Source organism: Magnusiomyces paraingens (assembly GCF_902498895.1).
Source record: "Magnusiomyces paraingens strain CBS 517.90 genome assembly, contig: contig1, whole genome shotgun sequence".
NCBI lineage: Eukaryota > Fungi > Ascomycota > Dipodascomycetes > Dipodascales > Dipodascaceae > Magnusiomyces > Magnusiomyces paraingens.
In genome coordinates this window covers 4,742,175-4,754,684 of record NW_022474067.1, presented here as the reverse complement: position 1 = coordinate 4,754,684, position 12,510 = coordinate 4,742,175, and the positions used below count along the sequence as shown (strand labels likewise).

General features: G+C 40.9%; 4 protein-coding genes across 4 annotated transcripts; 2 read left to right on the top strand and 2 right to left on the bottom strand.

Moving 5' to 3' along the window:
- Positions 1-56: 56 nt before the first annotated feature.
- Positions 57-1,298, bottom strand: SAPINGB_P001442 (uncharacterized protein; the record flags this gene model as incomplete). Its single annotated transcript, XM_031996164.1, has 1 exon — positions 57-1,298. One exon carries the CDS (start codon positions 1,296-1,298, stop codon positions 57-59), a length of 1,242 nt encoding a protein of 413 aa, XP_031852055.1.
- Positions 1,299-2,841: 1,543 nt separating this feature from the next.
- Positions 2,842-4,578, top strand: SAPINGB_P001441 (uncharacterized protein; the record flags this gene model as incomplete). Its single annotated transcript, XM_031996163.1, has 1 exon — positions 2,842-4,578. The coding sequence occupies one exon, from the start codon at positions 2,842-2,844 to the stop codon at positions 4,576-4,578; it is 1,737 nt and encodes a 578-aa protein (XP_031852054.1).
- Positions 4,579-4,901: 323 nt separating this feature from the next.
- Positions 4,902-7,019, top strand: SAPINGB_P001440 (uncharacterized protein; the record flags this gene model as incomplete). Its single annotated transcript, XM_031996162.1, has 1 exon — positions 4,902-7,019. One exon carries the CDS (start codon positions 4,902-4,904, stop codon positions 7,017-7,019), a length of 2,118 nt encoding a protein of 705 aa, XP_031852053.1.
- A 226-nt stretch (positions 7,020-7,245) lies between these two features.
- SAPINGB_P001439 (uncharacterized protein) lies at positions 7,246-11,301 on the bottom strand (the record flags this gene model as incomplete). Its single annotated transcript, XM_031996161.1, has 1 exon — positions 7,246-11,301. The coding sequence occupies one exon, from the start codon at positions 11,299-11,301 to the stop codon at positions 7,246-7,248; it is 4,056 nt and encodes a 1,351-aa protein (XP_031852052.1).
- Positions 11,302-12,510: the final 1,209 nt, after the last annotated feature.

Here is a 12,510-nt window from a genome sequence, read left to right as displayed (position 1 = left end):
AATTTTAAAAAAATTTTGTTCGTTACGTTTATTTACAAAAGAAGCAAGAGATAATATTAAAGAATAAATGAGTTTCTAAAGATGCCCCGCTTTTTCATGCTAAGAGCAAGTTGATAAGCAGAGCATGCGGCATAGCCTTCAGATTTGATTTGACGTGCGGCGATGAAGCCGTCGCTTGTTTTAAAGACAAGAGCAGAATCTGATTCAGTGGACTTGTCGGTTATGTGTGTGAGAAAGTAGTCTCCGAGAGCCATTTGGGTAGCTTGTTCTGGGAATTCATTTGGGAAAGATTGAGAAGCGTTTTCTAGTAAGTGCAATTGCACACGCTTGGGGACTGGAACGGAGGTTTCATTTCCGAGTTTCTTTTTCATTTTTTTAGAAAGCGGCGGAATAGTTTCTTGAAATATGTAGAGGGGTCCGAGGACCTTGTTATTGACGAGAATAGTAGTAGTATCCATGGATGAGAGATGAATTTCAGCCGCGGTAGAAGGGATACGTGGAGCGTAAGAGTAATCATATTTTGGAGTCAGTTTGTTGTTTGCAGGGGATTCGTAGAGACCGTTTTTAATGACATGTACAAGCGCTTGTGCCCCTACAACACCTAAAGTGTCTGTGATTGCAGCCAGAGGGGAGTCAGCAGCCAAAATGGCTTCATCAGATGTTAGTGAGGATAGATGGTTTTGATTTAATAGTTGCGGTAGGGGTAACTCTGGGCTCTGGAAAAGAATATCACCGCGATCAAATTTTGTGGGGTGAAGAGTTTGCACAGTGACACCAGTATAAGGGTCTCTATTGAGAAGGGCCATGTGGAGAGGCGATGCACCTGAGTATTTAGGAAGAAGCGATGGATGAACATTGAGGCCACCATAGGGCAATGCAGCGATGAATTGGTGAGGGATAAGTTTACCGTAAGATACAGCAATAACTATGTCAAAGTTTCGGGCAGCTTGAATGTCGAGAAACTCTTTAGTGGATTCCGGGGTATGTGTTTGGATAGGGCCTGTGGAAGAGTAAATTTGTTGTAGTTCTGGAAGCTGTTCTAATATTGGAACAGTTGCGATTGTTTTCCTGCCTCGGCCTGCTGGTTTTGGTTTGCGGGTGATGAGATCTATACTTTGGATAGCTTGAGGAGTTGCAGCATACTGGAGAAGAGCTTTAAATGAGTGGATTGAAAAGAGGTCTGAACCACAGAAGGCGATTTTCAAAAGTTTTGAAGAAAAAGAGCGAGAAATAAAAAGATGGGATGTTTGATGAAAGTAGTTGATGGCAGTTCTTTGGGAAAGCAGAAAAACCGACATAGTTTATATATGTTTGTTGGTAAAAATGGACTGGCGATAAAGGGATGCTGCGTTAGACGGGTTTGATATTTTGAAAGTTTTGATGAGTAAGAAAAAAAAATAAATAAATTTGTTCATTTGGGTTCACGAAGCATATAAATTTTTAGTGTGGTTCGCGAAGCAGTATTGAGGATAAGAATTTTGTTAACATGATAAAAGGATCTAAAGGAAGGTGGGTTGACTGGTATTCATATAAAGATGATCACAAGATCAGAAAGAATGAGAATATTTTAGGATATGATTGTTTTCATTTTTTTTATATTTATTTATATTTATTTATATTTATATTTTCACTTCTACTTCTACTTCTACTTTTACTTTTACTCTTACTATTATAAAAAAAAAAAAAAAAAAAAAATTCAAAAGAAATTGAATAGTAATATTAAAAGCTGTTCCTCTTTCTTTTCTATGAATGGCTGAGTCTTTTATATATATAAGCCTCATGATTGAGGAATTCAAATAGGCTGAAAAAAGTCATGCAAGAAATAAATAAGGGGAAAAGCTTTATCCACTATATATATATTATATATTATATACTAATTACTAGGCTAGCATGAAAGAGATTTAGCCAACTCCTTCAAGTCTAAGGCTCTGGTGGTATTAAATTGACGAATACTACTTCTCTATTTTTTTTTTTTTTTTTCTGGTTCAGCATTTGAGAATGTTTTTTTTTTAAAATATTTTAGAGGAAATTTAGTTTCTCTGCACTTATTCAACATATGTGAGTTTCAATTATTGTCGAAAGGAGTGCCTTTTGGTTTTAAAAACATAAAACTTAATAAAATGGCTTTAACTTTCGTTTTATGTAAAGATTTATGCGTCCAGAGTTTCTTCATAAAATTTTGCCAGTGCACTATGCCATGGTCATTTTCCATATACTTTCATAATTATGAATAAACCTTATAAGGTTTATTTCTATGTTTTAACAAAAAGAGGGTGTCACCATATTAAAAAAAAAAAAAAAGGCCCTTAAGAAAGAAAGAAAGAAAGAAAGAAAGAAAGAATTAAATAAATAAATTTTGTACAATTTTTTATAATTTTTTATAATTTTTTTTAAAAGAAAAGCATGGAAAAAGGGAAAAAATCAAATCGAGTAAGATTCTTTATGCTTTGGGTACTGCCAGATTTGCAAATATAATTTATTAATTAATCTATGGGCGGCGGCAGAGGCGGCAGCATCAGTACGCAGAAGCAGCATCAAAAGTAGACTGAAGGATGAAAAGAAGCTTAATTAGAAGAGGGGGGATTACTTCAATTGAAATGAGATTTTTCTTCTTTTTCTTCTTTTTTTTTTCTTTTCAAAAGCTAATATTCATTTTTAACTTGATATATATCACCTTTTTTTTATTTTCATATATTCTATATCTTCTTCCACTTTAGATATAAATCCTACGTCGTTTTTTTTTTTAAACAAAATCTCGTCCGAGTATTAATCTGTTCCAGAAGATCTTTAATTAGAGTAGCCAAATCTAGTATATAACACCTTCCTTCTTAGACCTTGACCATGAAACGGAGAGGTTCTACAGATATAAGCGTGGCGTTCGACAATAATAATAACGATAATAATAATAATAATAATGGAAATCCTACCTCTTCCAACAGAGGCCGGATGACCCCTTGGAGGTCGCTACGGTCTGCATTCAGTCGACGAGGATCTGCAGCATCAACAGCATCTTCGTCTGGATCTCTATTCAGTATGCGGTCTGGCGGGACCGAATCGACAACAGCCAGTTCCATCTACTCAACAACCACTAGCGAGAACTTGTGTCCAGGGGGTAGCGGAAGCAATGGCTTTTGGGATGGAATCGGATCTAAGGCAGCAGTAACAACACAAGTTTCCACAGAGGGGACACCCATGATGAAGCCGGCTGTATATGGGCGAAAAGTAGAGCCGCGGCTAGATCTGGATGGCCACCAACAGCACTATAACATGGCACACAGCGCAGTTAGTAGTGGCAGCTGTGGAGGCCCCCCCAGTAGTGCGGTAAGCACACAAAGTAGTTTTGCCGGCAGCACACAAACCTTACAGGAGGAGCACTACTTAAATGTGCAAAAAACCCAACAGGTAAAATATCAGCAACAGCTCCACCAGCAACAACTTGACTTTCATCGTCGTCAGATTCAAGAACCCGTAATGACCCCTAACAAGTATTCTCAACGACAACCGCCCCAAACACATGCTGAGGGAAACGACCGTCGACGTGGATCATCTCTTGGAGATGCACTTAACTCTCAATATGATCTCCCTGGCAGACATTTGTCATCCACTCAAGGAAATCGCAAAAGTAGTTTACTGTTTAACCGGTCAATTTTTAAAGGCAACTCGGGTTCTGATCAAGTGGCCCGCAAAAATAGTACTGCATCTTCAGTCTCCGTGAGCACCTCATCATCCGTAGCCACGGGAATCTCTTCAACCGCTTCTACCTCCTCCCAGTCATATGGGCTTGTGTCTCGCGGTCATTCAAACCCCCTGCAGACAAGCGAGTCAGAGAGAATTAATTTTTTCAACAATATCCAAGAAAAATTTCTACAGCTAACGCTGTCAACACGCACCCAGCGCGTCATTGACTACGCCCGCGACATTACAATCAACAAGGAGCTGCTGGATCAAGATCTACAAGCTCCTGCAGATGTTATCACCATTGATAATATTTTAATGCAGCTCCGGGTGTTACGCGAAGCCATCCTCTCACTCCCACCCACAGATTTCCACAAAGATGTTCTCATCTTTTCCATCCTTGTTTCAGCCGTCTACGGACATTACCAGACCTATACTCCGGCATTCCTGACACTATTGAACGATATACTTCCCGAGCTATTGGATACTGCTCAGCTAGAAGATTACTATCGTGAAGACGAGTTCCAACGAGTTTGTACAATCTACATCTATCACCTCGTCCACTACGCAGATGACTGTGCCAGCGCATTCCAACTTCTGGGCCAGTACTATTCGCCGGAATCTCCGCTGTATGAATTTATTGGCTGCTGGGTCGACCGCGATTACTTCCAGTGGCGACGCGCATTTGATGCCGAGCGTGACCCCGCTCTCCACCGAATGATGGCGTTTGGCGAACTGACCATGGCTAAGGAAGCACTCGCCCGGGTAGGCCGTAGCTACCTGCGCATGGACCGAACCGAGCTCGAGTCTGTGTTAGGAATGGATTGGTCGCGACTGGTTAATGATCTGCATTGTGAATGGGCACTTGAAGGAGATGTGGTGATGATTCGCAAGACCAAATAAAGGGTTTGGAGTCGACTTGGCTTTTCGATATACATGTCGATGCCTTCAATGATTTGCAAAGAGATTGATGATGATTGTCATGATGATATCTACAAGTAACATGTGTAAATTAGAGTCTGTAGATTATGGGCATTTTTTAAGCGTTGGTGTTTTTTTTTTTTTCTTTCTCACTTATTTAATAAATATAATAAAAATATATAAGGAGATTTCCATCACACACACTCACTCACACTCACTCACACACACTCACACACACTCACACAAATCAAAGTACCCTATCTTTCATTAATCATTAAACGGCCTATTCATCTAATCTGACTAAAATGGGACCCGGAGGAGGACCCGCAAGATCACATGTGGCCATGGGCTCATCACCGGCACTATCGCCAAGTATCAACAGTAATAATAATAGTAATATGAACATTAAACAGCAGCAGCAACAGCTGCTGCAACAACAACACCCGCCAATCTCTCTGCAAAGCATTGAAAGCATCGACATGTATATCGAAGAGCTAAGTCGACTTCAAACCCTTATTTGCGAGCTCCAGTTTGATGCCCCCAATGTTTACAAGCATCTTGCGCACAATGTTGCTGAAAATGAAAGTCCTCAAGCGGTCTTTACACGAGTTGCACTTGAGGCAAAACGGGTGAGTGCCAGCTTGGATACATTACTGGCATGCTATAACCAAAACCTTCCATTACTAGAATACATTCGCAAAATGTCACGAGCACTTTCGGAAGCCTCTGCAGCAGCTTCTGCTGCTAATACCAGTGCAAACGTAAACGTAAATGCAAATCCAAACGCAAACGCAAATCCAAATCCAAATCTAAATCTAAATCCAAATGCAGGGGCTGGAGGGCCTGGGGTACATAGGGTGTCACCACCGCACCATATAGAGGGAGGGGATAATGGTACCGGTGAAGGGACTGAGTTTGAACAGGATCAACGGATTCATCAGCTAAATTCTCAGGCTCATCAACAAGGACCACAATTCCAACAGCAACTACAACAACAACAGCAGCAACAACAGCAGCAACAACAGCAGCAACAACAGCAGCAGCAACAACAAATACATCAGCAAATTCCTTTGCAGCAGAACATAGGTAATGCTACTGGGTTTTCACCGGCTGGCGGGAACAGTCCTGTGCAAACCCTACGGAGTCCAGCGCTTGCACAGCAAGTTATGCACAAGTACGCGCGTGCCCAAAACCAACAGGCTCAAGTGCAAGCTCATCAGGCTAAGGCCCAAGCTCAAGCACAAGCACAAGCTCAAGCTCAAGCACAAGCACAAGCACAAGCACAAGCCCAAGCACAAGCTCAAGCCCAAGCACAAGCACAAGCACAAGCTCAAGCTCAAGCCCAAGCCCAAGCACAAGCACAAGCTCAAGCTCAAGCCCAAGCTCAAGCTCAAGCACAAGCTCAAGCTCAAGCACAAGCTCAAGCACAAGCTCAAGCTCAAGCTCAAGCTCAAGCACAAGCTCAAGCTCAAGCACAAGCTCAAGCTCAAGCCCAAGCACAAGCCCAAGCTCAAGCACAAGCACAAGCACAAGCACAAGCCCAAGCACAAGCACAAGCACAAGCACAAGCCCAAGCACAAGCACAAGCCCAAGCACAAGCCCAAGCCCAAGCCCAAGCACAAGCCCAAGCCCAAGCCCAAGCCCAAGCCCAAGCCCAAGCCCAAGCCCAAGCCCAAGCCCAAGCCCAAGCCCAAGCCCAAGCCCAAGCCCAAGCCCAAGCCCAAGCCCAAGCCCAAGCCCAAGCCCTAGCCCAAGCTCAAGCCCAAGCTCAAGCTCAAGCCCAAGCTCAAGCCCAAGCTCAAGCCCAAGCCCAAGCTCAAGCTCAAGCTCAAGCTCAAGCCCTAGCTCAAGCCCAAGCCCAAGCTCAAGCCCAAGCCCAAGCTCAAGCTCAAGCTCAAGCTCAAGCCCTAGCCCAAGCTCAAGCTCAAGCTCAAGCCCAAGCCCAAGCCCAAGCCCAAGCCCAAGCCCTAGCCCAAGCACAAGCTCAAGCTCGAGCACAGGCACTAGCACAAGCACAAGCACAAGTACAGGCTCAGATGATTCTTAAAAACCAAAAGGCTGGCATGAATGGGTTAAGTCCCCAAATGATGCACAATACCAATAGTATTGGTATGGGGATTGGCAATAATGGACACAACAATGGTAATAATAATAATAGTGGTATGGGTATTGGTGGAATCAACCATAATAATAACCCAGGTATTGGTAGTCGGCCGGCGTCGGCTGCCCCTGGTGTACCGTCTCCAGGGTTGCCAATAAAGACTGTCCAACAGCAGCAATTCCAACCGGCACTTTTTGCAAGTCAGCATCAGCAGCATCTACAACAACAACCACAGCAGCCGCCTGGTGATAATTCTATGGGTTCATCTTCTGCACAGCCCATAATTCTTGATGAAAACCTAGACAGTTACCTTAATTTTTAGGTTTTTATATTTATTTTATTCTTTTATTTCCTTTTCTTTTCTATTTTATTTTATTTTATTTTTATTATTATTTTTCAGCATTTATATATACTTTGTCACTACAAGTCAAGTTCTTTCATTCTGTTCTCAATGAAATGTCAGATCATCTTTTTTATCCAATAAAAATTTACAACAAGCCTAGTGAAAATTTCTCTGTGGCCACTACACCCTATATCACGGGCTTTTTTTAAAAGCTCGCCTTGAACTCTTCCAGAGTCCATTTGACCCGCGCAAACGTTTCGTAAATCCGCTCAAATTCAGCAGGGGATGTCCCTAAGCGTGCAAGCAACTCGTCGTATGATAAAATGAGAGTTCCAGGGCGAAGCACCGATGCACCAGTTCCTGGTGTTAATATCTGTCGCTCTAAGGGATATTCCTCACGTTGGAACTCGGGGAACTGACGCACAAGACTTTTAATACCAGTAATGTTGTTTTTGCTGTCTCCGCTACTGCCGCTGCTGTTGCTGCTACTATTACTACTGATGCTATTTACACCAGCATTTGAAGAAAGGGGGCGTCTAGGAGTAATGAGAAGAGGCCCAGCACTTGTTGTTGACCTAGCATGGCGTGCTCCAGAAGATTTTGCATGAGCATGCGATCCTGTCGCAGAAACCCAGCTGCTGCTATAACTTGACCCGAAACCTGCTCCAGAACTTGAAGCTTTAGCACTCACGGAGACTTGAGGTAGAACTGAATTGGAAGTATTGTTGTTTTCATTATTGTGGCAGTTATTGCCCCATGGGTTGCCCAAATATGTGCTATTTGTTGTAGACTGTGCTATCACAGGTCCTCTTACACTCGTTTGTGTAAGAGTTCCAGAACCCGAACTTGTTAACTTGGCTTCATTGTAATAGATATTATTATTACCCGAGTCACTCCTGATGTTGTTATCAGACACTGTCTGAGATGTAGAGCTTGTTGAACTTTGAAGCACTTTAGTGCCTGCTCCAGTCTTAGGAGTGGGCTTCCAAGAATGTGAGTCATGAGGAGTGGACGCTGCCGTATGACTTGAGTCCAACAAACCTTGGATTTCCATGCGATGGTCACGAACCTCAGAAGATTGGTAAGATTCGTGATTATTATTATGGTTGTTATTATTGAGATTATGAAAATGCTGTTGTTGTTGTTGTTGTTGTTGTTGTTGTTGTTGTTGAAGAGGGGCAACAAATTGACGCTGCCCATAAATTTCTTCATTCCGCTCCTCGTTTAGCTCTTTCTCATTTCTGTGGTAGCATTGGGTTTTTTCATCATTGGAATTTTCTCCAGTCCCAATAATTGATGAACTCACAAGAGTGTGACCAGGCTCGGCAGTCGATGCTGATGCCGACGCCGTTGCTTGCGGGAGACTATTAGTGGTTTCCACAATTGCCTGCATCCCCCCCAAAGTTGTAGTTTTATAATTATTACTGCTACAACTGCTACTATTACCGCCATTGTTGTTGCTAATGTTAAGATTGCCACCAACACCACTTTTAACTTCTCGGTTATTTTTAACTGTACCGCCACTAGAAGCAGAAGCAGTAGCATCTCCTGGTTTGGTCAACGGGAAATGGGGTACAGCAGCAACAGCAGCTGCTGCAACCATGGCTGGCGAGGCCAAACTTGCATTTAGCTCACAGGGTGCAAACGGAACAAGCCCAGAACGACGAAACCCATCCTGGATGTCTTCAACCGGAACCTGTTGTTTGGCCTCAAAGTATGCACAGAGCCCTAACTCCACGTCAGACCGAATGGCAGTGGCTGAAGTAAAAAAAGGTGTCGAGGAAGATGCAGAGGGATAAGATGATGATGATGATGATGATGATGATGATGAAGAAGAAGAAGTAGTAGTAGTAGTGGTGGTAGCAGTAGTAGAATTAGTGAATGTATTCATTCCAATAGCAGGCACCACCGCTGCAGTCGCTATAGTTATTGTGCCTGTAGTAGATGGGGGTGTCACAGTGGAGCTTCTGCTTTTACCACTACCACTGACACCTGTTGAGGCCGTGGAACTTATTGGGAAAAAAGGTGAACAGCTATCTCTGCCACTAGTAGTACTACTTCCATGGTTACTATTAGACTCTCCATAGTTATTTGCAGGCAAAAAAGAAGAAGATGACGAGGGAAAATGAGAATATGGGAAAGATTTACTGCTTGTGCTACTGCTCGGATTTAGCAGGTTGCTAAGACTTGCAGTTCCAGGTCTCGTAGGGACTTTCTGAGACGGTAACAAGCCTGGGCACTTTAATTTAGCTTTAACTCTGGTCCTCACAGCGGACTTGAATCCAGAGGCAGAAAAGGGCTTGATGGGGCAAGCCTTGGGCAATTTTGGAAGAATTAACACCACAATATTACGTTTTGCAGCTTGCATAATGAATTCTGATTCTATTGACTGTTTGGCACTTGCCAAAGGATCGTCACCACCAGAACCAGAATTCGAACCACCAGTTGCTACTCCAGTTGCATTGGTAAAGCTGCTGGGAGTCCCTGTAATAGACCCTGCAAGCTTTCCAGCACCATCAATGATGAGACCTCGAGGCAAAGCACCGTTGTTTGATTTTGCGGCCGTGCAGCGGTCGAAATGGTTGATGAGGAAGTCAATAGAGTGGTTACGGAAAGCTTTCCCAGTTTGCGAAGAGGAACTTGCAATAGAAACATCAGGGAACTGAGATTTGATTCTTCGGTAAACATCTGGAGAAACTCCACGAGGAGACGGAATAACAAAAGATGGCAACATAGAGCCATCACCAGAGATTGCTTCAATGAGAATGGTAGACTCTGTGGATTTAGAGACACTTGGGAAAAAAGAAGGCAATGAAAATGAGCTAGGAGGAGGAGAAGATGATGAAGATAAATTAGAGGGTGAAGAAGAAGATGATGCGGGTGATGATGATGATGAGGATGAATTAGAAGACTTGAAAAAGGGAGTTGTTGGAATGAAATGATAGTGTTGCTGAGTATTACTTGCTACTGCTGCTGGAGGTGATTGCAAAAGGACTTCGGATAAAGATAGCTCGCCTATGCTATAAAGATTACTTGGGGATACAGGGCCAAAATATTGAATGGCCACTGCATAAAGAGTGAACCAAGCTTGAGCGAGGTTAAAGGGTCCATAAGGGTGAGGCCCTGATTCTTTGTAAGAAATGAGGCCACGGCCCACATGAGGATGACGTTCAATGAAACGTTTTGCCCAACCACGGGAGAGTTCACAATAAGACGGTGATGTATGATGATTTTCAAATGATTTTGTAGAAGGAGAAGTTGATGTTGATGTTGGTGTTGATGATGATGAAGACGCAACATTTGGTCTTTTACGCAACACCATTTCGGCCATTTCTCTAATGAGCCTTGGCATGCCATACTTTTCAAGACTTACAATATAGCAAATAGCATGCTCAATAGCGTTTTCTTCCTCAATTTCGAAAAAGCGTCTGCTATGGAGCTTTTTCTGGCCCAAGGTTGGGGCGCGGACTACCATGTTTTTGTCCACGTGGAACTTGAGCGCAGCTTGTCGCAACGAACTTTTCCCAGCCTTCCAGTGCTCGTATGCTTTCAAAGCAGCCGAATGTTTTTGCTGTCGCATAGTGTCGGGCATGTTGGGTATCACGTAGGTGTTTCTACGCTTTTTGTGAATGTTGCTGAGGCTTGTGTTGGAAGAAGATGTGGTGGAGTCGTTTGAAAGCAAGAAAGAAGAGGAAGAATATGGAGAAAATGGGGAAATTTCAACGGTTGATGTTCTACCATCTTCTTCATTGTCTTCGTTATATTCTTCCTTGTCATCTTCATCATCATCACTATTAATGTTTTTGACATTATGATTCTGCCTATTGTTGTCGTCCTCAATGTCCATTTTTTGCATTTCGAGTCCAATCGAACTATGGTGTTTATTAATGTCATTTCCATGAGGTTTTTGCCTGTATTTGCCTTTCATTCTTTTCTTATCCTCAAAATGGCTACCTGGGCTTTTTGTGTGTTGATCACTGCGATTTTCCCAAGGTTGCTGTCGGGCCTCGGTTAAAGTTTCTGTGGAGAAAGAGCTTAATGAAACAATAGAGTTATTACCAGTAGCAGTAGCAACACCAGTGGATCCCAAAGCATTAAAACTGGGTGTGTTTTGTGATGGAGATGGTAGGATTTTAGCATGTTCTGATGAAGAAGAGTTCGATAGATCAATATGTTGTTGGAGGGTTTGATTTCGGAGCCTGGGTCGTTCTGACCGAGATTCTTGCGGCGGGTCTGAGTTTTCAGATCGTCGTTGTACCATGATTGAAAAAAATACATGTAGTGTGATTGAAAAAAAAAAAAAAAAAAAATGGAAAAGTCAAATGTAAAGAAGAATAAGATGGATGAACTGATATACAAATTGTGCTAAGATATATATATAATAATAGTAATAATAATAATAATAATAGTAAGAACGTAATTACTTTATAAAGTAATAATAACAGTAATAGTTAAAATAATAATAACAATATTAATAATTATTATAATAATAAAAGTGATAATAACAAATTAGAAATCGAAAAGTACAATTGTTTGTCGCTTGTGTTGTTATAATTATATCTGGCTGGATTCCGTTAATGGGCAGTTTTTTTTTTTTTTTTTGTGATTGCTATTGTTGTAAAGTTGCTAGTCTAGAAAAATTAAAAAAAAATTAAAAAAAAATTAAAAAAAAATTAAAAAAAAAAAAAAAAAAAGCGCGGATTTAAAAGTTTTTTTATTTTTTTATAAATTTGAAAAAATAAAATAAAATAAAATTTAAAAAAAAAAAAATACAAAGTGAGAAATAGGTCATTTTTGCTAATATTTAACTTCCCCACTAATTCAAATGACTTCACTCTCAAATGGGTTTTTTTTCTTTTTTCTTTTTTCTTGTTATTTCTTGCAAGACCCTTTTGAAGTGTTTATTTATTTAATTTTTTCTTATTTAAAAAAAAATAAAAGTTTTATTTTTACACGTATTTTTGAAAAAAATAAAAATAAAAATCGACGGGACTTTGTTTTGTGTGTGGTGTCCCAAAATCAGGTGGCTCAAAAGAAACATGGCCCATATTTTGAGACACATACCTAATTATTGAGGCAAATATTCAAAAATAAATAAACAAAAACACCAAAAATCTCTTTAGGAAATCGCCAAATCAAGCAAAAAAAAAAAATTCACTTTCTTAATTAATCCGATTATCAGGATATTTCAAATCAAATAATCTCTTAGTGTTAATTTAATTGCGAATAGCAGTAGCACGGGTTCTTGCTTGTTATTGGAAATCCCCAATCTGATGGAATCTTTATTCCTCGTTCCCCCCCCCCCTTTTTCTTTTCACTTATCAGATATATCTTTTTTTTTTTTTTGTTTAATACTTTGAATAAATAACAAAGAAAAAAATCATTTCTTTTTTTTTTTTTTTTTTCACTAAAATTATTTACTCTTTTTCAGCCATTTACATGATTGAGAATAATCTTGATAATTATTTCT